Consider the following 25849-nt stretch of genomic DNA (forward strand, 5'->3'; position numbering starts at 1 on the left):
ATGGTAAGGAATCTGCCTGCAATGCGGGATGACCTGGGTTTGATCCCTGGGTTCTGAAGATCCTCTGAAGGAGGACATGGCAACCCACTCCAGTATTCTTGCCTGGAGAATCCCATGGACAGAGGAGCCTGGTGGGCTACAGTCTACAGGGTTGCAAAGAGTCAGACACAACTGAGCGACTAAGAACACACAGTCAGATTTCGAGTTGTTTCAAAGAAAAAAAGGTACCAAAGTAATAACAGAATATATTTTTTGGTTGGTAGATTTATGAGTAAGTTTCATTTTCTTCATGAGGCTTTTTTGTGTTTCCAGATATATTTTATAATAGTTAACATAAAAATAACAGTGTGAACTAGTATTTATTGGGTGTTTTCTATTATAAAAGGAATATGAAGCATAAAACAGTTAAGAAATTTGCTTGAGGTCATATAGGTAATAAGTACAAGGGCTGAGAGATCTTTTACAACCAGAAAAAAGGTAGGTAAAATTTTGTAAGAATTAAAAAAATGTATTTTTCATGACAAATTTTTTTGACTTATGGTATATACTGTTGCAATAGTATCTGCTCAGGTACAGTGTATATACTAATTTATCCTGAAATCTAATATCAGTTCTTGAAAGTAATAATATCTATGGCAAGAATGAGGTGTCTATATGTAGCAACACAAAAACACATGAGTGTTGCTCATGCCTGGAAATATTTCATTATTGCAATAATAACTGAAGTTCACTGGGTTATGACAGTGGGCCAGGCACTAGTGTAAGCACTATACATATACAAACTTATTTAATTCTCACACCTGTTTCACGAGGAAGGCACTATTATTATTCCCATTTTACAGACGAGAAAAGTGATCACAACGGTAAGTAGTAGCTAGCAAGGGTGCCTGTGATTTTAACCACCAGGACATATCTTTAAAACATTTCTCCACAGAAGGACCCTGCCACTCCACTGATTGGTAAATGTCCTCTGAACTCTGAACACAGAGCTGAACGAACTGGAAACTTCAGACCAGAGCTATGGTAGTCAAAGCATCTGAGAACTTGTTAGAAATACAAATTCTCATGCTATACCCAAGAACTACTGAACCTGGAACTCTAGGGGTGGGAATCCAGCAACCTGTGCTTCATTCAACAAACCCTCCAAGGGATTCATTCAGACACATTCTCAAGTTGAAGCCTAGAGGGAGAGAAACTAAGGGGAAATATGCTAATTCCTCATGTTTTTGGAAGGCTTAATACAGAGGACAGGCAACAAGTTGCGTGCTTTCTGTGTATGCCTCTCAAGTTCTGAGGAATGGTAAAAACTGGCTAAATGGTAACAGATCTTGGCTCAAAATTAGGAAAGAATTTCTTATTTCATTAATATCTGGAAGTAACCGACAACGGAAAGAGCTGCCATGTGAGAGAATGAGACTGTCGTTCAGAGTATCCAAACAAATGCTCTATGACCATTTCTCAGGCACGCCAATGAATGGGGAGGTAAACAAGGCATTCTTGAGAGATCGTGAGTGACGGCATCAGAAAACCAGTGGGTGCTGGGCAGATGTTTGTTGAGAGCACGTCCATGTAAGCAAGCTCTGAGGGCAGACGGGAGAAACGATTCTTGTTTTTAAGACTTTCCAGTTCAAAGCCCACACTAGCCATGCTGGTCTCCTCCTGAGTCCTTGGGTAAGATCCATTTGTCCAATATTTGTATCTTTGTTTATCCCATACTGCTGAGTGGGAATGACCTCTCTTAATCTCAATTCAACATGCTTTGTAAAGCCCAGTTCAGGTCAAATCTTCTTAGTGAAACCTCTAAATTCCCTTCACACTTGCTGTCAGCCGTACACATTGTTGGGTTTACATAAATTTATGTAAATTTACACTTTGAGAGCAAAGGTTGTGTCACATACTTAGGGTCTTCTGTTTTACCCTGTTCTACAGGAGGCAATCAACAAATACTTGGGGAAATGGTCAGCTGATGGGGAACACTCTTCCATGCTTCTGAGACTCTGCTGCTACTGTACTCTTCTCACTTGTTGCTCTCAATAATGAGAGCACGAAGTCCAGCTCCCTGATTAGGTGCAGACCAAGAACGCACACGGGAGGGGTCCTACTGTTCACTTTACTGGTTGCCTCCTGCTCGCCCCCTGGCACACAGCAGTGAAGGGGCTCCAGGTGCTCAATACAGAAAGCTCCCTTTTTCCTTTTCCAGGGACTGGTGCTGTGTCTATCACGTCTTCAGTTCACATAACCTTTGGATAGATTGTTACAATCCAGATGCAGATGTATATGTTAAAACTCTTATGACAAATCCAGTTATTATGTGTGCAGTGAAGCCAGTTTTCAAATTTTAATACTTCCTTTTTTTTCTTTCTACTCTTGTCATGTGCTCCATGCTTGAAAAACATCTTTTAAAAACCACATTTTCACAATCTTAAGAACACAAAAAAGTGTCAGATACTTTTTTCCCCCCTTTGCAGTCTTAGAACTTCAAAAACAGCCAAAAGGAAGTTTTATAAAATACGTAAAAATATGTGCTGAGAGCTGAGGTTTTATAAGCCAAGAGTTAGACTGCAGTGAATTTTTACTGTAGTTAATATTAACTCCTAGGAAAAGAACGCTTGCTGGAGACCCAGGCCCACTCTGCCATGGGAGAGAACCTTGACACTTTCTTGCAGGTTACTCTTGCATGCCTGAGAATCAACTCCTGGTTATCCACTGCTGGATTATCCAGAGTCCCCACCATCCTTGGCTTCTTTTTCTTCTCAATAAAGACCCTTTGGCCATTTCACAGCTCATTAGCACCTCCACCAGAAGGTAGGTGGTGACAGGGAGAAGAGGTGAAATGAAAATCAGTAAATTTTACTGCTCGTTAGCAGCTCTTGTAAAAGACCTGGGACAAGGGTACGAAGCCATCAGCATCATCAGGATCAACAACAAACACTTAGTAAGTGTGCACGTGCATGGCTGGAGTAGGCACAGCTAGGAAGAGCCCTGCGATTTTTTTTACGATTGTTATTTTCATCTCTTTAAGTTTCCCTTCCATTATAACATCCAATGATTCAGAGTCGTCTGGGCCATGGACACACAAGAACTTACCTGTTTTTGCACGCCGCTGACTTGCTGAGCCTTGATGATGAGTGAAGCAGTTCGACCCTTGTACTGAATAGTTCTAATAAATGTCCCCGCATGGTCCACACTGAAGGGCTCTGACCAACGCCAGTTGCCCCAACCTTCAATACAGATGTGTAACAGCTGGAGAGAGAAACAATAATTGTCATAATGCCAAAAGTGCCAACAAAAATCTAGTCCTAAAATGAAAGTCTCATTGCTGGAAAACCTTCCTATTTGTAATACTTAGCATCTGTTTTCTTTCTAACCTGCATTATTCATCCACTTCCAGCTTATTCAACCAGGCTAAGAATAGCAAATATGCCACATAGAGTCAATGCGGTTTTCCAGATCACATTTTAAACCTTCTTAAAAATAATTGTCCTATCAAATGGTAAAAGGGCCTGTTGAACATTTGAGGAAAGACTGTTTCATTCATCTGGAGGACAAGAAGGCTGAAATGTGAGATCAAAGAATCATGGTCTTGGCTGATAGCTTATTCCTTCCTCTGGCTAGACAGTAATTAAAGCTAAATTTGGTTTGTAGCATTATTTTTGATCCTAAATTGCCATTCTTTATTTTTCCTTTTGATAAAGAACAAAATAGCAATCTGAGAATGCAATTCATTTAATATATTCATTCTCCTTATGAGCTCACATATATCATATTAGAAATACCTTTAACATTTTGAATGTCTGTTCTATTCTTTTTCTTAGTATGTATTTATTGTAATTTTTACCAGTTGAGTCCCTGATCCACATTCACGTTTATTCACATAGTATTGCCACTTTTAGTAATACTTAGGTTTCTTTCATGGACATCAAATACTTTCTATTTCTACTGCTACCTATTAACTGCAATTAAGTATTCCAAACTTAAGTCCACTAACTGAAAAAGCATTCCAAAACAACAATGACTGTTTCTTTAGGATACATGTTTAAATGAAAATAAATAATGTTCTTGTTGTTCAGTCACTAAGTCATGTCCAACGCTTTGCGACCCCATGGACTGCAGCATGGCAGGCTTCCCTGTCCTTCACTTTCTCCCAGAGTTTGCTCAGACTTATGTCCATTGAGTCAATGATGCCATACAGAAATAAAATTGACATTTTAGGAAAAAGGTTTAGATAATATATAAACAATATTTCCCTTCATATCATATATAATTTTTAAAAGAGCTAACCAAAGGTTAATCACATGAAACATTTTCCAACTAACAGAATAAATAAAACTTTGAAACCATTATATAAGAGCTATCATAATGGGCTCTTAAATACATTAAGGACTTCATGAGAATTGCCATAATAATAAAAGTCTTTTGATAGCAACATTATTTTTTAGTTTAAACATTAAGAGGAACCCTTATAAAGTGCTTAAACTTGAAAAATTTCCAAGGTCGCTGTTCATCATAATGTAACATTTGGTGGAAAATTCAAAGAGAGATTTTTTGTTTTGTTTTTAAATATCTTAAAATATTTAAAAAAATCTGGTAACTCATCTCCCTGCTTTTAATATGGCCCTACTCAGTTCTTCCTCCATACAACTGCCAGTGATCTTGTGAAATCAAAAGGCTACCAGTCAGATGATTTCTAAAAAAAGAAGTCTAACAGCAAAGAAAATTAAAAAAAAAAAAAAAAAAAAAAATCCTGGACGGCAAATAAAATACCTTTAGGGAAAATTTGGTTTTATATACAGTCTTCAACATAAAAGTACCAGAGTATCTTTGATGTTTAAATGTTAGTTACAGGGAAAAAAAAAGAAAAACAATAGTGGTGTTTGGAACCATTTCAGTTTTTTGTAGCAGCAACTGGGAATAAAGCGCAGGGTACACACAAAACTAAAAGAAACAAAGAAAGTTGTTTTTTTTGGAGAGACTAGTAGCTGGAAATGACAAAAAATAATGAGGCAAGGTACTTAAGGTCAAGCTCAGCTATATTTTTCTTGAAAATTCCATAGCCTCTAAAGAAAGGTTTAATGTACACAGCGTAATTTTAATTGAGGAGTGTTCACATTTGCATACGAGCTCAATCTTAGGTAGCTGTTCACTCTGTGTGCACAGCGTTTAATGACGAATGTCACCAAGGAATATGCTGTCAGGTTTTGCTCGGCAGCTATTTGTTCTCAAAACGTTGGCACATATATCACATATATTGTCTTTGAATTATGAAAATTCAGATATGTTTGGAGTTAGTGCACACAGAAAAGTTAGGTGGGAGAAAAACATGACGTTTCTCCCCACCTGTATGACCAACAGAATATCTGTAATGTCTAGCCTGCAGTTAAAAAGCATTTAAATATCATTGGCAACTACATGTATATATAAGTTAATAGGGAAGGAATGACATTCCTTGGAGAGAAAAATCTACAAAAAGGAATTCAGGAGGCCTAGCAGAACTTCAGCTGTAGAACCCCAGTACTTCAGCAGTACTTCAGTACAGTGCCCAGTACTTCCCCTGGGCACTAGGCAGGGCGCTCAGGTATCCCTGGACATCAAATGAGGGTGGAAAATCCTGTACCTGTTGGACTGACTCACTAAATTTCACTGTTATAGGTACTGAGAAGTCTCCATTTAATAACAAATACCCATATGTCTATTTTTATTTCTATACCAAAGAAACTATAAAATCAGGCATAAAAATGTGAAATTTGTATTAGATTGCCTAATCCTAATGAGACTTGTTTTTATTATTCATCCAATACATTTTTATTAGTCAGATACTATAAGGAAGGCAATACGTGAAAGACTATGGAGGACATAAAAAAGAGCTTTGGTCTTTATTCCACAAGGATCTTAAGATCTTACAGGAAAAGTAGGCCTGTATAACTAACCCACAAGAGGCATTAAGAGAGGTATATACTGATACAGGAGTCTGGAAGAGGGAGGGCTTGTTCAGGTTGCTGTGATTACGAGAGTTTCCTAAAGCATTTGGGCCTGAGAGTTTGGGTAGGACTTCAACTGGTAAAGATGACAGTCACTGGCCAAGGGGGACAATCTGAGAGGTGAAGTCAGGTTTGCTTGGGGCAAAGTTCATAGTCTCAATTGGCTGGAGAAGAACAAATACGTCAAAAAAAGAGTGAGGATAAGGTTTGAGAAGCACATCTAGATGGTGGCCAGCCCTGATGATTTGCTGAGCTAAGGAATTTGTGCTTTATTCAGGAATTAGCCTTGTGTACAGATAAGCGATGTGTTGAAAGGATGGTGACAGCAGAGTGTGGAGGGGTCTGGACAACTGCAACAGAATGAGAGCAATGTGGGCCAGAAACAGGAGAGAGGAAGGACTGGCCTTAACAAAATATCACTATCCATTCTGCCTAGAGCCCACGGTGTCTTTAACGTTCTCTTAACAATTTGGAAATTTTCTTTCCCCTTGTTTCCAGTAAGTTTCCCTTTCAGATTCACTTCCTTCACCATCTTTCTTTCCCATTCAGCTTTTTCACTCTCTGTGGCCTACTTAGCTAGTGTCTAATTTTTTCCATTGGGGGGAAAAACAGTCAAATAGGAACCACTCTTGTTTGAACTTTTCAGTGGGAAATGAAATGAAGTATAAGGCAGGTTGTTCAGTAGCCACACTCAATGGAAGGCCTCAAGGGGCTACACTGACATTTTTTTCTAGCAGACTGCCCTATTCCAGGGCCACACTGGCAGCAAGATCAAATTCCACTGAAGACCTCAAATGGGAGCACAGAACTTTCCACTCATTTTTTTCAATAAAAAATAAAACTTAAAACTGAATTACTGATCAGGGGCTTGGGGATCAGCTCTCAGGACCACCCACAGTCACATCCAAAGGGAGAATTCCTGACTCGACAGATTACAGAGGAAAGAAAAACAAAATGAAATCTAGGATAACAGGGTACACCAAGGAAGAGAAAGAGGGGGGGGTGTTAAGAAAAAAATTTAAATGATATCTGAAATATAAATGAAAGTACTAGATACTTTTCTTTGAACTTTATTTCACTATTCATTTAAAAATTGTTATCAAGATGCTTTCTACTTAATCAGAAATTGAAAATTTGTCTTCAGAGTCATTTGCATATTTTTTGTACTTTATAGTAATTTATTGTACTGTAATATGCAATGTTCCAAAAAGAAACTGAAAATCTAAATAATGTAAACATATTTCTCCAATATATTTTATTCTTGACAGAAATTTTAGTTCTCAAAGTTATGTGAAATGCAAGTGAAAGAAACTACTGAATATATGCTTGTAGTAAATATATAGTATATAATATATATTAATATATATAAAAGCTTAAGCATCATATTTGTTTTTTAAACTTCTAAACTCATATCTATATCCTAAGAGCATAGTGCACAGTAGGCACTGAATGAAATAACTGTTGAATAAAAAAATCAGGATTTTTGAAAAATAACCAAAATAACCCAAAGCAGATATCAAAAAATTTTAGTGGTGATATTTGGGCATAAAATATCATAAAATGAGAATGAAATAAAAATATTCAGAAACAATTTCTATTTTGAGTGACCTTTCAATATAGATTTGCTTTACATGGATAACAATACTAGATTAAGCTACACATCAATGAAATCCCTAAAAATCTATAATTCAGACACTGCAACATGATACTAAAGCATAAAGTAGACCCTAAATGATATGTACTAGGTAAACATGCAAATGAAAATTAAGTTAAAATAGGAACAAATTCTTGTCTATCCAAAATAACATCTAAAAAGCTACAGATCAAATTAAATAGATCAAAGCTAGATTGCTTGTTTAGAATGCATAAGTGGAACTGACAGTACATTTCACATCAATAAACTAAGATGAAAACAAAATGAAATATGTTGCTCATTATTGCTTTTTGAAGGCCATTGAATTTCAGGATGTTCAGAGTATCTGAAATAATGCTAGAAAATATCTAGATAATTGCTAATCCTTGGTGTCACTCTGATTCAATATTAGAACTCTTAGGGCTCTATATCTCCTTTTTGTATTTATAGAGCACAACCTAAAAGAATGATAAAGTAGAAATAAATCAATTTGAATTATTTTCTAGTGGACAACTTGGATTCTTTGATGCAGTGTATTTTGGAAGAAAGAGGAGAAAAAAAAGATTTCCAAATGAACCTTTCAGTTCAGTGATATAATGGTCACTGTCATCACACAAGTATCAATGACACAAAAGATGATAGCTTTACATGTAGGTTTTCTCTCTAGATTGTTTGAATTACATGAAAGCTACAAATTCTGTGCAATTGCGTAAAGCAACCTCTTACAGGAGAAGGGAAACCTGGCACACTCAAAAAATGGTTAGAATGAAAACTGTAATCTTTCTATCAAAAATCTAAGCTTCAGATACTCATTGGACTCAATTCTAAATAGGAATTTATCTTGATATAATAATTATAGACATGTGCAAAGATTTACCGAGAGGTATGTTTATTCCAGCACTGTTTTAATAATGAAAATATGGCATTACTAGGTCATTAGTCAAATAAAATATAGCAAAAACAATAATAGCTATCAGTTATTAGACATATACTTTGGGCTTTCCTGGTGGCTCAAACGGTAAAGAATCTGCCTGCAATGCAGGAGACCTGGGTTCGAACCCTGGGTCAGAAGAGCCTCTAGAGAAGGGAATGGCGACTCACTCCAGTATTCTTGCCTGGAGAATTCCATGGACAGAGAAGCCTGGCGGGCTACAATCCATGGGGTTGCAAAGAGTCAGAGTGATGACTGAGCGACCAACACTCACTTTTTCTTTCACTTTCATGTGTTGAGCAGTGGGCTAAGTGCTTTTTATACATGCTCTTATTTATTCCTTAAAATCATCTTAGGTGGGAGATACTTCTATTTTATGAATGAAAAAGCAAGCTGAGCTACAGAGAGGCCACAGTGCTCAAGAGGGCAAGGTTTAAGATTTGAACTGAAGTGTGCTTACTAAGAATCTCTCTTCTTAATCATACTTATACTATAGAATCCTCTGAAACTATTGAAAAAAAAATCGCAGCATGAAAAAAAATGAACAATTTTACTCAGCCAAAGATTAACCAGAAAAATTCGCATTACAAAAAGATATGTGCAATATATACCTCATTTTTATATAATGAACAAAAAGTATACATGTCTATTCCTAAAGGGAGAAAAATGGCTAGAAAATATACCAGAATGTTAATAGTGGTTATCTTGGGGATGTGAGCTTTAACTTTACTTTTTATGTGTGTGTTTTGTGTGCTTTTATGTAATTTCCAAATTTCACACTATAATATGTATTACTTTGCAATCAGATAAAACTTAATGTTATTAAATCAAAAAAGTTCAACAGAAAGCATACAGAGCCTTCAAGTAAAAAGAAATTAGACATTTCTATTTTAAAAACTCAAATTCAGCTTCCTGCATGAGGTCTCCCCACCTGTCCTCCTCAGCGTCACAGATTTACCATTTGCTCTGTTGGCATTTTGCTGAAAGGGTGACTGAGACTCAGTTCATTTCTGAGGCCTCCGTCACTGCTCTTCACACAAGGTCTGGCTTGCTGTATTACTCACTCATATGATTCCTGGGGCAATTTAATGAAATTATTTGAGGGCTTTTTCCCCTCTAAGGCAAAAGGTTTTTCCCCCCAATTTAGCAAATATTTTCAGGATTCATATCTACTAAATGCTCACCATAAGCCAACTAACTGTACTATACATGGTGGTGGTGGTTTAGTCGCTAAGTCGTGTCCGCCTCTTTTGCGACCCCATGGACTGTAGCCCGCTAGGCTCCTCTGGCCATGGGAATTCCCAGGTAAGAGTACTGGAGGGACTTGCCATTTCCTTCTCCAGGGAATATTCCTGACCCAGGGACTGAACCCATGTCTCCTGCATTGGCAGGTGGATTCTTTACCATTAAGCCATCAGGGAAGCCCACATGGTGGAGAGAGAGACAAATGAGACGCACACTAAAATTCTCACAGTATAGTGGGAGAGAGATTTAACAAGAAAAAGTATAGTGTAAAATTTATGAGAGGAAGAAAAAATTGTAGGACTCTAGAAGCGACTTAGCAGCAGCAGCAGCCAGAGGTATTATGCTTGTGTGTGTCCTAAGTTGCTTCAGTCGTATCTGACTCTTTGTGACCCCATGGACTGTAGCCCATTAGGCTCCTCTGTCCATTGGATTCTCCAGGCAAGAATACAGGAGAGGGTTGCCACACCTTCCTCCAGGGGACCTTCCCGACCCGGGGATCAAACTCTTGACTCGTGTCTCTTGCATTGGCAGGGGGGTTCTTTACTACTAGCGCCACCTGGGAAGCCTTATTATGCATGGAGAAGTTAAACGAGTGACCAGAGATTGATATATTTTACTTATCCAAGGAAATAACATGAAAAAAATACTGGAATAGAATAAAAGACATTTTTGTTATTTCTCATAAACAAAAGCAGCTGACAGCTTAACTTGGACTGGTTTTTCCTGTACAAAATTCATGTCTAAAAAAACCACACTGACTGCATTACAAACAAGTCACAAAAGTAGCAAACTATAGTTTTAAGTAGGGAAAACCATTAGACCATTCAGGTATGACCTAAGTCAAATCCCTTATGATTATACAGTGGAAGTGAGAAATAGATTTAAGGGACTGGATCTGATAGATAGAGTGCCTGATGAACTACGGACGGAGGTTCGTGTCATTGTACAGGAGCCAAGGATCAAGACCATCCCAATGAAAAAGAAATGCAAAAAAGCAAAATGGCTGTCTGAGGAGGCCTTACAAATAGCTGTGAAAAGAAGAGAAGTGAAAAGCAAAGGAGAAAAGGAAAGATATAAGCATCTGAATGCAGAGTTCCAAAGAATAGCACGGAGATATAATAAAGCCTTCCTCAGCGATCAATGCAAAGAAATAGATGAAGACAACAGAATGGGAAAGACTAGAGAGCTCTTAAAGAAAATCAGATATACCAAGGGATCATTTCTTGCAAAGATGGGCTCAATAAAGGACAGAAATGATATGGACCTAACAGAAGCAGTAGATATTAAGAAGAGGTGGCAAGAACACAGAAGAACTGTACAAAAAAGAGCTTCACAACCCAGATGATCACGATGGTGTGATCACTGACCTAGAGCCAGACATCCTGGAATGTGAAGTCAAGTGGGCCTTAGAAAGCATCACTACGAACAAAGCTAGTGGAGGTGATGGAATTCCAGTTAAGCTATTTCAAATCCTGAAAGATGATGCTGTGAAAGTGCTACACTTAATATGCCAGCAAATTTGGAAAACTCAGCAGTGGCCACAGGACTGGAAAGGGTCAGTTTTCATTCCAATCTCAAAGAAAGGCAATGCCAAAGAATGCTCAAACTACAGCACAATTGCACTCATCTCACACGCTAGTAAAGTAATGCTCAAAATTCTCCAAGCCAGGCTTCAGCAATACGTGAACTGTGAACTTCCAGATGTTCAAGCTGGTTTTAGAAAAGGCAGAGGAACCAGAGATCAAATTGCCAACATCCGCTGGATCATGGAAAAAGCAAGAGAGTTCCAGAAAAACATCTATTTCTGCTTTATTGACTATGCCAAAGCCTTTGACTATGTGGATCACAATAAACTATGGAAAATTCTGAAAGAGATGGGAATACCAGACCACTTGACCTGCCTCCTGAGAAATCTGTATGCAGGTCAGGAAGCAACAGTTAGAACTGGACACGGAACAACAGACTGGTTCCAAATAGGAAAAGGAGTACATCAAGGCTGTATATTGTCACCCTGCTTATTTAACTTCTATGCAGAGTACATCATGAGAAACGCTGGGCTGGAAGAAACACAAGCTGGAATCAAGATTGCTGGGAGAAATATCAATCACCTCGGATATGCAGATGACACCACCTTTATGGCAGAAAGTGAAGAGGAACTCAAAAGCCTCTTGATGAAAGTGAAAGAGGAGAGTGAAAAGTTGGCTTAAAGCTCAACATTCAAAAAACGAAGATCATGGCATCTGGTCCCATCACCTCATGGGAAACAGATGGGGAAACAGTGAAAAGAGTGTCAGACTTTATTTTTTCGGGCTCCCAAATCACTGCAGATGGTGACTGCAGCCATGAAATTAAAAGACGCTTACTCCTTGGAAGGAAAGTTATGACCAACCTAAATAGCATATTTAAAAGCAGAGACGTTACTTTGCCAACAAAAGTCCGTCTAGTCAAAGCTATGGTTTTTCCATTGGTCATGTATGGATGTGAGAGTTGGACTGTGAAGAAAGCTGAGTGCCGAAGAATTGATGCTTTTGAACTATGGTGTTGGAGAAGACTCTTGAGAGCCCCTTGGACTGCAAGGAGATCCAACCAGTTCATCCTAAAGGAGATCAGTCCTGGGTGTTCATTGGAAGGACTGATGCTAAAGCTGAAAGTCCAGTACTTTGGCCACCTCATGCGAAGAGTTGACTCATTGGCAAAGACTGTGATGCTGGGAGGGATTGGGGGCAGGAAGAGAAGGGAATGACAGAGGATGAGATGGCTGGATGGCATCACCAACTCGATGACATGAGTTTGAGTGAACTCTGGGAGTTGGTGATGGACAGGGAGGCCTGGCATGCTGCGATTCATGGGGTCGCAAAGAGTAGGACACGACTGAGCAACTGAACTGAACTGAAAATCACTGTGGATGGTGATTGCAGCCATGAAATTAAAAGACGCTTACTCCTTGGAAGGAAAGTTATGACCAACCTAAATAGCATATTTAAAAGCAGAGACGTTACTTTGCCAACAAAAGTCCGTCTAGTCAAAGCTATGGTTTTTCCATTGGTCATGTATGGATGTGAGAGTTGGACTGTGAAGAAAGCTGAGTGCCAAAGAATTGATGCTTTTGAACTATGGTGTTGGAGAAGACTCTTGAGAGCCCCTTGGACTGCAAGGAGATCCAACCAGTTCATCCTAAAGGAGATCAGTCCTGGGTATTCACTGGAAGGACTGATGCTAAAGCTGAAAGTCCAGTACTTTGGCCACCTCATGCGAAGAGTTGACTCATTGGCAAAGACTGTGATGCTGGGAGGGATTGGGGGCAGGAAGAGAAGGGAATGACAGAGGATGAGATGGCTGGATGGCATCACAGACTTGATGGACCTGAGTTTGAGTGAACTACAGGAGTTGATGATGGACAGGGAGGCCTGGTGTGCTGTGATTCATGGGGTTGCAAAGAGTTGGACACGACTGAGAGACTGAACTGAACTGACTGATAGCTTTAAATCTTTGTGCAAACAATTTACTGTCAATATAATGTGGGAAATTAACTTTATATTATGAACTCATTGGCTTACATTCTTCTAATAACCCATGGGATTTTGATCCTGGAAAGGAAAAGAGTCAAACTGGAACAAAAATCATTGTTTCACGTCAGATCTTGCTCTCAAAGCAGCCATGTGTGCAGATTCTTGGGGATGAAGAGAGGTGAGAGTTAGGGAGAGGACCTGCCTGAGAGAGGATGGTACAGAAAGGGAGGCTGAAGAGGCAGTGAACTCTTAATTCAGGAATTGCCACTTATTTTCAGAGCACCAGTCATCAATAAACACCAGAGTGTGAAGCATTAAAGGCAATGAAACATAGTAACTGATAGACGTTTGGCTGTTTGAAATTATGCTGTTCACTATCTGGCTGGTCTTTCTATATATATTCAGAAATAGTAGCTACCAGGAAACAACAGATTCTAGCAGCACCCCACTGTTTATTTTTATGAATGGTTATCCCAAGGCAAACACTGATGAAGGAAGAGTCAGGAAAAAATAATAAAAAAACAGTTGCGTGAATGAAGCAAACTGTAGCTCTGCATGACTTTTGACAATTCACAATAACAAAGAAGCATGGGAGGAAGTAGAAACTTTCACCTGTGTATAGTTGAGATATTAGGAAATGCCAGCTGGAAAATGGGAAGTAGAACAGGAGTTGACTTTATTATCTGGCTTTGCAGCTGGAGAATAAAAATCACCATTCCTCAAATAATATAGTATAACAAGGGGCAATCCATAATATGATATAATCATTAATAAATAGCAAAAAGGACATAAAAATAAGCCATGAGACCTTTGAAAAGATACTGCAAAGCAAAGGAAAAAGCATATGACTGACATTTACATACTAGAGAGAAAAAAAATTAAAAAAAAAAAAAAAGAAAAAGTCAGGTGAAGAGTAGTGGCACTTTTATATATTATCTACAAAACCATGATGCTTAATGAATATTCCTTGCTAAAAAGCTACCTAAATAGAAATTATCTAAATTAGAGAAAAATAATTCACTTCACAAATTTTTTTTTTTTTTTCCAAAAAGATTTAAGGAGCAAATTTTCTCATTAGTTAAAATACAATGCTATGTATAACTTTTGGGGAACATATTAATCGTGAAATCAGATATAAATGTACACAGTAAAAAAAAAAGCATGAAAAGATATATAGGCTTGTTTTAGAAAAGTCATTTCAACATTACACATATCTGTTGTTTTCATGTTTCTAAAGCGCATGGGCTTCCCTATATTTAAACGACATAGAACTGGAAAAACAGGAGCTGTGGCACTAGCAGCTGCCTTACGTCCAGAACTGCATGACAGGCTTTGAGGCTGCTCATCCTTAATGCTACCATAAGGGGCTGAAAAGTAAAAATTCAGAGAAATTCTACATGTATGCTTGTGTGTCTATACAGAAAAGGGTGGTCTGTCTATAAAATATGAAACAATTCACTTTAAAAAAATAATTAAATAAAATAAATACAAACAATAATGGCTTAATTGAGTGACACTAATAGTCAGAAGATTTTGGTGCTGGGTGGACACACTCTTGACAGAATGATAGTGAATGGTTGTCATGCTCATGGTTGAACCCAGCTCCTCAGTGGAAGAGATAAGGGTAAGTTGGATCAAAATAATAAAGAATACTTTAGGTAAGCTGAGAAATGGAAGCCAATAAGGTAAACTGGAGACACTGTTTGATAGTCATTCAGACTTGGATAAATGTTCTGAGCTTGTGAGCCAGATTGTCAGTTCTTGTTTGTTTGAAAATCAATTTTGACTAAATACAAATATAAACCATGGAGGAAATCTAACAAAAGTTTGAATAAAATTGTTCTTTTAAATTTTCTTTTAAAATGTTCATTCATCATTTAGCAAAATTTAGTTGAATGTAAAACAGAAGACATGCCAACATGTGTTCTAAGAAAAGATCAGGTAGTTCTATGCAATCTGTAACTTATTTTCAGTCATCATGGCCATTTAGACAATTAAAATTGTTATGCCTAATTTTTAATTAGAAAAAAAAGAAGTCAACAGATGGGATATAAAAGACATCCAAAATTTTTACAGTTATTTATTTTCATTTAACTAAACTGCCTTGCCATACTAAGAAAACATTTTTGTAAAGGTTAAATAAAGTATTTCATGGCAACCGCTGCTTCTTAGTGCCTGTATAACAAGAAACATGAGCCAGCCAAAGTTGTGCAAGTTGGTTTTCTTTCCCAGTAAGGGAATGTGGTATCTAAGACCTTGTCCTAACTCATTTTATCCCCAAGTGTAAGTCAAGCAAGTCAAATATGAACTAATGCCTGAAGGGAAGTCCCTGACTCCAAAAGTATGGATTATTTCACATTTATCTTAAAATCTGCTCTCAGAGTTCTTAAAATTCACTAACTTGGCAAGTCAGGAATTATCATGAGAAATGAAATAATTTCATAACTATGAAGTCATCCAACATTCCATGCATCTGACACTCATTGGGCTTGGCCATGTCTTGGGCATTATTCTGACCTTTAGATAATAAGCTCTTCAATATCCTGCTCAGCATGGAAATAATTAAAAAGTGCCACAGTGTAATTAATAGGTATGCCATTGTCTTTAACAGAGTTAATGCTTTTGTTACACAGGCTTGTGGTAATACGTTATGATTAACCGCAATCACATTCTGAATGCTGAAATCTTTATAACATTCTTAATCAGTATTTCCCATTACTTACAAATGGCAAAATACCATGCTTTAATGGTCCAGCTGCATTCCCTTTCTCCAAGCACTCTGTATTAAAATTCACATTTAAAATTAGTTCAGTCAAGGACCTTTATGTTTAGACATCAAGAATTCACATTTGCAGAGCACTAGCTTGTGAAAAGCCTTTGAGTGTCTTGTAAAAAGCTTAAGGAACCCTCAGTACATTTTTCTCCAAAGCTATATTTCAATATCGAAAATTTATTGCCAGAGAAGGGATGGCGAGACCATTAGCAGCACCAGTAGTCACTCCTCTGGGTGCTTCACAGTTGAAATAATCCCCAGTTGTGCCCTTTTGTGAAGGCTTGTAGAAAACTCTAGAAATCAGTCCTGGGACTGGATAAAGTATCTTATCACAAACTGTCTTTGCTACTTTCTTGTGGAAGACTTTACAAGTCTTAACAAGGTCACAATGCAAACCATTTTTACACAGTGACTTTGAAATATACAGGAAAAAGAAAAAGAAAAAAAAAAACTCGACTCCAAACTTCTTCCTCTCATTTAAATAGAGTAAATGTATTTACCAACAGAAAATGAAGAAATTCCAAACATTTCTATCCACTAGATATTTAATGACCAAAACTGCCAGGGTCCCATTTACTGGTGATTTCAACAAGGTACTATAACCTTCCTCAGAGAACATAAGTTTCTTGGAACCTCTCAGGAAACTGAAAATATTTGATGAGAGAAAGGTGAAGAGACAGAGTCTACAAGTCTTACTATTTTGCTGTTTCAATGACTGCTTATAACTAAAATAAAAAAGCAGTTGATGGTGACTGGATAGTAGGTCCTGGGTACTCAAATGGAGTTAGTGTTTACAGAATATTTTGGACTGAAATCCTTGCCAGATGGTCCCAAGAACTGTTTACCTCACTGTTGATTTTAGCTATCTTAATGTCAGCAACAATAAAAGAAGTCTGTTACTGCCACTGGGGAGCAAAGGCACACAGTCCTTCCATCCCAAACGGAACTGCTCGTTGTGGACAGCTGTGTGCTACGCAATAGTAAGGGCGATAATGTAGTTTCCGGGAATCTATTTCCATGATTAGAGAAAGAGAAAATATAAGGCAAATTTAACCTGAAATAATGTCTACTTTAAATCAGTACTATTTTGTAATTGCACAACATACTTTCAACTTATGATAAATAATACAAGTTTTTCAGAGTTAAACAAAAGCAGGCACAGTCGGACGTGCAGGTGGACCTGAAAGTTGGCCTCCTTTGAAGTATACTGCTGGTCCTCCTGCAGCATCTCCCTGTTTCATAAGTTTCCATCAGAGGCCACTGGGAGGCCACAGGGGCAGAGGTGGCGGAGACAAGCGGCTACTCTCGATTACGAGTCCAGTTGCACAGACAGCATACAAAAGCATGTATTTTGAGCTCAGAGGACCTCTTTTTGTGTGCCTGTACAGCATACATAAAAGCATCCAATATGACCCATACTGTTTACAGTGGTCATGTTGTTAAAATAAGCTTTTAAATCTATGTTCTTGAGAAATGTCAGATGTTATGAGAAATCTCAACATTTATTTATTCAGTGTACACTTATCAAATGCCAATTATGAGCAGGATACAGGATTACATATTGTGGAAAATCATGTTCGAAAAAGCCTCCTACTTTCCTTCCCTCTTTTCACTTTAAGCAAATACCCACTACAACCACCTCAACATTTATAGTCAACCTCAGTTCTCTCTACTGTCTCAAAGCAGGAGGAGGCTTTTGTGCTAAGTTAAAAATGTCCCCAATTCTCTCAGCAACTCACATCAAGAGGTTACGATCCTGCTTCTTATCCTCTGGATCTGGCCTCACCTTGTGACTTGCTCCACCTAGTAGAATGTGGGCAGCAGATTCTATAAGGGCTCTGAGCTTAGGCTCAATAGGTTTTGCAGTCTTTGCTCTCGTTCTCCTGTCTAGGCGAGACTGCTGGAAGGATCACATGGAAGAGAACCCTGGCCAGTGGTCTGAGAAGTACCAAATGTGTGGGCAGGGCCATTATGGACCACTCGGCCCCAGTTGGCCGACCAGGTGACTGCAGCCTCATGAGTGAGCCCTGCTGAGACTAGGAGAAGAACCTCTTAACTAAGTGCACCTAGATTTCTGACCAACACACTTATGAGCTAATAAACTTTCAAATAGAAGTTGTGGGGTGGTTTGTAAATAGCAGTGGATAACTGGGATAATTCCATCCTGGGTCCATCCTTCTACCTGTAATCTGGATGCATTCTTCTTTTCTTCTGGGACCTTATGCCATTAATCACTCTTCCTGTCTTCTGCATCATCAATCTATCTGCTATTTACTCCTTTTCATATATGAACATGCCTAGTTCAGTTCAGTTCAGTTGCTCAATCACGTCCGAATCTTTACGACATGAACCATGAACCACAGCACTCCAGGCCTCCCTGTCCATCACCAACTCCTGGAGTTCACCCAAACACATGTCCATCGAGTCAGTGATGCCATCCAACCATCCCATCCTCTGTCGTCCCCTTCTCCTCCTGCCCTCAATCTTTCCCAGCAACAGGGTCTTTTCAAATGAGTCAGTTCTTTGCATCAGGTGGCCAAAGTATTGGAGTTTCAGCTTCAACATCAGTCCTTCCAATGAACACCCAGGCCTGATCTCCTTTAGGATGGACTGGTTGGATCTCCTTGCAGTCCAAGGGACTCTCAAGAGTCTTCTTCAACACCACAGTTCAAAAGCATCAATTCTTCGGCACTCAGCTTTCTTTATAGTCCAACTCTCACATCCATACATAACCAATGGAAAAACCATAGCCTTGACTAGATGGACTTTTGTTGGCAAAGTAATGTCTCTGCTTTTTAATATGCTGTCTAGGTTGGTCCTAACTTTCCTTCTAAGGAGTAAGCGTCTTTTTATTTCATGGCTGCAGTCACCATCTGCAGTGATTTGGGAACCCAAAAAAATCAAGTCTGACACTGTTTCCACTGTTTCCCCATCTATTTCCCATGAGGTGATGGGACCAGATGCCATGATCTTAGTTTTCTGAATGTTGAGCTTTAAGCCAACTTTTTCACTCTCCTCTTTCACTTTCATCAAGAAGCTTTTGAGTTCCTCTTCACTTTCTGCCATAAGGGTGGTGTCATCTGCATATCCGAGGTTATTGATATTCCTCCCGGCAACCTTGATTCCAGCTTGTGCTTCCTCCAGCCCAGGGTTTCTCATGATGTACTCTGCATATAAGTTAAATAAACAGGGTGACAATATACAGCCTTGATGTACTCCTTTCCTTTTTGGAACCAGTCTGTTGTTCCACGTCCAGTTCTCACTGTTGCTTCCTGACCTGCATACAGGTTTCTCAAGAGGCAGGTCAGGTGGTCTGGTATCCCATCTCTTTCAGAATTTTCCACAGTTTATTGTGATCTACACAGTCAAAAACCCTCACCTGACCCTTCAGCTTTCTTGAGCTAACACTCAATCAGGATTAAAAAAAAAATCACGCTCATTTTCCCCACTTCCTCACCTCCCATTCATTTTTCAACCCACTCAATCTGATTTCTATTCCTATCTAGCCACAGAAAATGCTTTCCTTGGGCTATCAATGAACCCCCATTGCCCATACAGTGGTCTCTTCAGTTATTGCTTCACTCAGTCTCCTTAGGGCAATCTGAAGTAGAGAGGGGGGAAAAAAAACAGATTCAAACAAAATGAACAGAACTGCAGGCTCCTGTGATGACTGTGGTTCCAGCTCATGTCTTGACTACAAGAATCTTGACTTGTCAGAGAATCTGAGCTGGAATCACCCAGGTAAACTACTTACTCCTGAAATTTTTGGCTAATAAAACTGAGAAATAATTTTTTATTTACTTAAGTTGCGGGCTAATTGTTAAACAGCAATCTGTAATAATATAGAGTATGGTATGTGTACGTGAGGTGCTACTATAACAGAAGCCTGCGATGTGTGTGTGGGGGGCTGCTTTGGAGCAAGTAAGTGGGCAGAAACCAGAAGAACTTGAAAGTATTAGTGTCTGGGTGTGGATTTCTTTCGAATGCCTGTTTGGAGTTCTCTGAGCTTCCTGGGTCTGTAAATTTCTGTCTTTCACAAAGTCTGGGACATTTTCTGAGATGATTTCTTAATGGCGGGGGGAGTCCTATTCTCTCCTGCCATTCTTTGATTACAGTTATTCATATATTAGACCTTTTGATTGGATGGATTTCTACTGATCCATCTTCAACTGAGGTGTCAGCTGGGCTGAATTCTTTTTTTTGTTTGTTTGTTTTTAATTGGAGGATAATTGCTTTACAATGTCGTGTTGGTTTCTGCCACACAAGGGCTGCATTCTTATATAGGCTTGACTTGAGAAGAATCCTCTTCGAAGCTCACTTGGGTAGCTGGCAGAATTTATTCCCTGGTGCATATATGAGGGGGCTTCCTAGATGGCGCTAAGGGTAAAGAACCCACCTGCTAATGCAGGAGATGTAAGAGACCTAAGTTTGATCCCTGGGTCAGAAGATTCCCCTGGAGGAGGGCATGGCAACCCTCTCCAGTATTCTTGCCTGGAGAATCCCATGGACAGAGGACCCTGGCAGGCTACGGTCCATAGGGTCGCATAGAATCAGACTTGACTGAAGTGACTTAGCACGCATGCATGCCTGTCTGTGAGGAGGCATGTGAGGAGGGTTCTGACTTAATGACTAGCACTGGCAGCCACCTGCACATCTCCATGGCTTCTCACTCCTCCCTGCCCCATGGCCCTCTTCATAGGCAGCTATAACATGGTAATTTGCTTCTTTCAGGCCAGCAGGAATGTATGTTATCTCTCTCTCTCTCTCCTGATAAAAGGGTCCAGTACCTCTTTTAGGGCTTTTACCTGATTAAATCAGGCCATCTAGAATTGCCCTGTTTTGATGAACCAAAAGACAACTAACAGATATAGAGAACTAGTAGTGATCACCAATGGGGAAAGGGAAGGGGGAAAGGACTTGATAGAAGTAGGGGGTTAGGAAGTACAAACTACTGTGTATAAAATAAATAAGCAACAAGGACATATTGTATAGCATAGGAAATATAGTCAATCTAATACAGTTATGTAAAGTTTAAAAATAAAATAAAATTAAAAAAAAAAAAAAATAAAGACTTTTGTATAGACTTGTTAAAAAAAAAAAAAAAAAACAAAATTTTGTAATAACTTAAAATGAAGTCTAATCTATAGAAATTTTGAATCACTATGTTGTATGCCTGAAACTAATATATTATAAATCAACTATTTACTTCAATTAAAAAAGAATGTTAAAAATCAAACTAATTTAGGAATTAATTATAGTAAAATCCCTTTTCTGTTGCCACAGTGGCTTTAAAGTATATGCATGATAATTTCAACCTCTGAGTCACCTTGACGTTGGCATCTGTTAATCATCTCTCCCTTGAAATTGAGTAATTCTTTTTTTTTTTTTTTTTTTAAAGATTTTTGAGACCTGTCAAGTAATTCTGCTCTGTGGTGAAGACTCTGAATTCTCTCATAATTCTTCCAGAGTGTTAATATTTCTAATAAGTAATTAACTAGTTTAGAATCAAACTAGTGGTAAAGAACCTGCCTGCCTGTTTAATGCAGGTTAGATGTAACACACACAGGTTTGATCCCTGGGGGGGAAGATCCCCTGGAGGAGGGCATGACAATCCACTCCAGTATTCTCGCCTGGAGAATCCCATCGACAGAGGAGCCTGGCAGGCTGCAGTCCATAGGACTGCACAGAATTGGACATGACTGATGCGACTTGGCACAGCACAAAAACTCTTAAACCTGGGTGAGTGGCAGTGCAGATTAATTCAGTTCTTTAAGGCTTGGGTACAATCTGCTTTCAGTCTGCCCCAAGCATATGTGCTTCAGCAGGAAGCAGATAGGTGGGCCACATTTAAACATATTTCCCTATTCTCTGGATTTCCCTTTCCCAAGATTTTCTCTTCACCCTCTAGTGACCTTGGTTGCCTGAGTTCTTAAGCCTGGTACCTTGGCCCAGAAAGACAGTGGGCCCCCCTTGCATGGCTACAACTGCAGCTGACCTCAAACCAAAGCCACAACCAGTGGGTGAACCACTGTGCAGTTTACTGGCTCAGAGACCCTATTCCCCTCCAAAATCTGTCCGCCTCTGTTCATCTTTAGAGGTAGATGTTTTGTGTTTTGCTCAGAATTCATAGCTGTCATTCACAGGAAGATCAGTCTGTTAGGTATTTATACCAGTCTCTGACTTCTATGCTGTCTTGGCTCAGTTACTGTAATCTCTCACTCCTGGGTTATGCAGTGGTGTCCATACAACCGCATGCATTCTCAGCCTCCTCTAGACTGTTTACACAACTGCAGGACAGGAACCTTTCCAAAATGCAACTGTAACCCTGTGATGATTCTACTTAAAACCCTTCGGTAGACAAAAGCTGCCTGTCACATGCAGGCCTATCTCCTCAAAATGCTCTTCAGAACATGACTCCTCCAAATAGCAATGAGGTGGCTCATACTTGTCTGTGAGAAAGTATTGCTAAATATTCAGGAATCTAGTGAGCTGGTTGCTAAATCATTGGTAGCCTAAAATCAGCTATGGTGGGAGTCCTTACCCCATGAAAGTTGGGCAACCCTACAAATTAGTTTTCCCATCACCATCAAAGAGCCAGTTTCCTAGCACACATCTCCTCAGCAAGGCCTGCAGTTTTAATGCCTGTGTTTATTCTGAACAAAACCTGAATTCCCTTGAACCTGACAGGCAGCCTGCCTGCCTGTCTGTTCCCTGGTTCTGCCTCATGTGCACAGCATTACAAGGGCCCTCATGGCCTTCACTGACTTTACGGTCTTGCAATTCCACACATGTACTCTACATTGTAGTCAAATCAGTCAAGTGCTACCCTGCCATGTTCTTTCTTGCCTCTGTGGCTTTCACACACGTTGGTTCCTTTACCTGGGAACACCCTTCTCCCACCCCACTTCACTGACCTAGCACTTACTTAAACATGAAAATTCAATATAAATATGACTTCTACCAGGAAGCCTTGGCAGATTTCCCTCCTCATGTTAGGAAACATTTCCTTTGAGTCCCCATTAAGACCTTGTCCATATTCAGGGGCAGGTGATTTTACTTTCTGGTCCTCTTGCTTTTCTTCCTATGGCTGGTATTTTAACTCAGTTATCCATCATGTCTCGCTGTCTGCAACTACTGCCGCAAAATCCTCATAGATAATGATCATGTCTCTAATTTGTTTCCTTTCTGACTCCCTCATCAGACAACATGTTTCTTAGAAGAATGTACACCTTTACAAACACACAATAGGCCATAAGAAATTATTATTTGTTGATTAAAAATCAATGGGATATAATAAGCATCTATGGCACCCCACTCCAGTACTCTTGCCTGGAAAATCCCATGGATGGAGGAGCCTGGTAGGCTGCAGTCCATGGGGTCGCTAGGAGTTGGACATGACTGAGTGACTTCACTTTCACTTTTCATGCATTGGAGAAGGAAATGGCAACCCACTCCAGTGTTCTTGCCTGGAGAATCCCAGGGATGGGGGAGCCTGGTGGGCTGCCGTCTATGGGGTCGCACAGAGTCGGACACGACTGAAGCGACTTAGCAGTAGCAGCAGCAGACAGAAATAATGAGTCAGGTCTTAGATACCAGATAATTTGGGTATATTTAATAGATGATGGTTGTAAAGGTTTTTGGACAAGAAAGTATCAAAACATCATTTAGGAAACTTACTTGAATTGTAGTTTGCAAGGTAGACTTAAGTGGGGCAAAGATGTAACTAAGGGAATAATTGAAAAAAACTATTTCAATACTTCGCAGAGAACCATTCTTGATATAGTATTATACTTGCCACTGTTCTAATTAGCTTTTGAAATTCCTCTGTCTATATATAAATATTTTCAGAGTTTTTACTTCTTTCTGACTTAATAATCTGTATTCTTTATTTTAAAAAGTTGAGAAGTATATAAAAATGTAATACATTGGAAAAAATATCACCTTAAAAAATATACCATTCAGAGGCAACATTTTGACATATCTCGTTTCAGTATTTTTCTATGCATTTATACTTAAATGGTTAAGATCATATTGTATGTACAGAGTTTTATATTTTGCTTTTCTGACTGATATAATATGATAAGCTCCAATACTTTGGCCACCTGAAGCAAAGAGTTGACCCACTGGAAAAGACCCTGATGATGGGAAAGATTGAGGGCAGGAGGAGAAGGGGATGACAGAGGACTAGATGGGTGGATGGCATCACCGACTCAATGGACATGAGTTTGAGCAAGCTCCAGGAGATAGTGAAGGACAGGGAGGCCTGGTGTGCTTCAGTCCACGGGGTCACAAAGAGTTATCAACATGGCTGAGCAACTGACCAATGATATGGTAGCACTTCCCTTCCTATGTAAGAATGTAAAGGTCCCATAATAGTTCATCTCATAGGTATACCAGATTTCTCTTATCTATTTCTTTAAAACTGAGCTTTTGATGTTTAAAATTTGATAGTATGAATAAAATTATGATAAACATTTTTGTGTACACACCTTTGTATTAATTTGGACTGCTCCCTGAGAGTTGATCACTAGTAAGAGAATTACTAGGTCAAAGGCTATGATCATTTTAATAGCTATGATGCTTTTTATCAAATTGCTTTCTAGAAAGGAAATATCAATCCCATTTGTACCTTCTGGGTGTAAAAATGTCTTTTCCTTTGCCCTTTCTAACAAACTCTCATATGCATACCATGTTCCATATAATAGCAGAGGCCAGCACTTGAAAATTGATCAGTGAGAACAGTTTGCCAACATAGAATATTCACCTGCCTCCCTCGTTCAGTTCAGTTCAGTCGCTCAGTCACGTCCAACTCTTTGCAACCCCATGGACTGCAGCACACCAGGCCTCCCTGTCCATCACCAACTGCTGGAGCTTGCTCAAATTCATGTCCATCAAGTTGGCGATGCCATCCAGCCATCTCATCCTCTGTCACCCCCTTCTCCTCCTGCCCTCAATCTTTCCCAGCCTCCCTAAGTCTGGTTTTAAATTTTAAAAATTGTGACAGTTGCAACAAGAACGTGCTCATTCTTTAGATATATGTGTACACATACACTATATAAAGGGATATAGAGAGAGTGGGAACTGAATAAGAAATCACAATCTAATAAAACTGACAGCTGACTGGAATTACCATAAGATAGCTAGACAGTCAAAAACCCATTATTTTTTCTTTAGACAAGAGGAAAAATGATCAGATCTCACTTTTAAATATTTTCACATCTGAAAAAAGAACAGCAGAACTTTCTGTCTCTATGGGCAAGAACAAGAACAATACAAATATTTTACTATTATGTGGCATGCTGCAGTCTATGGGGTCTCAGAGTTGGACATGACTTAGGGACTCAAGAACACTGTTATGTGGTAAGCACAGGTTGATTTTATGTGTTAGATTTAATATATTACCCGTCATTTCATAATTTCTGAAACATGTTACCAAGTTTTCAAGTGATGGGAATATCATTTACAGCAGAGCAAAGACAATTTCCTGTCAAATCTTTAGTCTACTGTATTTTGTCAACTGAGAGACCCGAAAGCAGGGGTTGACAAATAAGGCATGACTTCTGGGTCATTTGGTGCACTGCCTATTTCTATAAAGCCAGTGAGTTAGCAGTGTCTTTAACATTTTCAGATAGTTGAAAAAAAGAAGAAAAATACCACTTTGTGTGCAAATTATTGGAATTCAAATTTTCTTCTCTATAAATAAGGTCTTATTGGCACACAGTCCCACTCATTTGTTATGGCTGCTTTTGTGCAAAGCTGAATGGCTATGAGAGAGGCTCT

The 25849-nt window shown here is 39.0% G+C and overlaps 1 protein-coding gene across 7 annotated transcripts in view; it reads right to left on the reverse strand.

Moving 5' to 3' along the window:
• The window catches only part of VPS13B (vacuolar protein sorting 13 homolog B), an 851071-nt gene that overhangs the window by 65065 nt on the left and 760157 nt on the right, over positions 1 to 25849 (reverse strand). For all 7 annotated transcript variants that reach the window (XM_055546536.1, XM_055546537.1, XM_055546534.1 and 4 more), the window contains one exon: positions 3088 to 3243. In XM_055546536.1, coding sequence (XP_055402511.1) covers positions 3088 to 3243 — 156 coding nt within the window. The remainder of the gene's footprint in view (positions 1 to 3087; positions 3244 to 25849) is intronic.

This window comes from Bubalus kerabau, chromosome 14 (assembly GCF_029407905.1).
Source record: "Bubalus kerabau isolate K-KA32 ecotype Philippines breed swamp buffalo chromosome 14, PCC_UOA_SB_1v2, whole genome shotgun sequence".
Taxonomy (NCBI): Eukaryota; Metazoa; Chordata; class Mammalia; order Artiodactyla; family Bovidae; genus Bubalus; species Bubalus kerabau.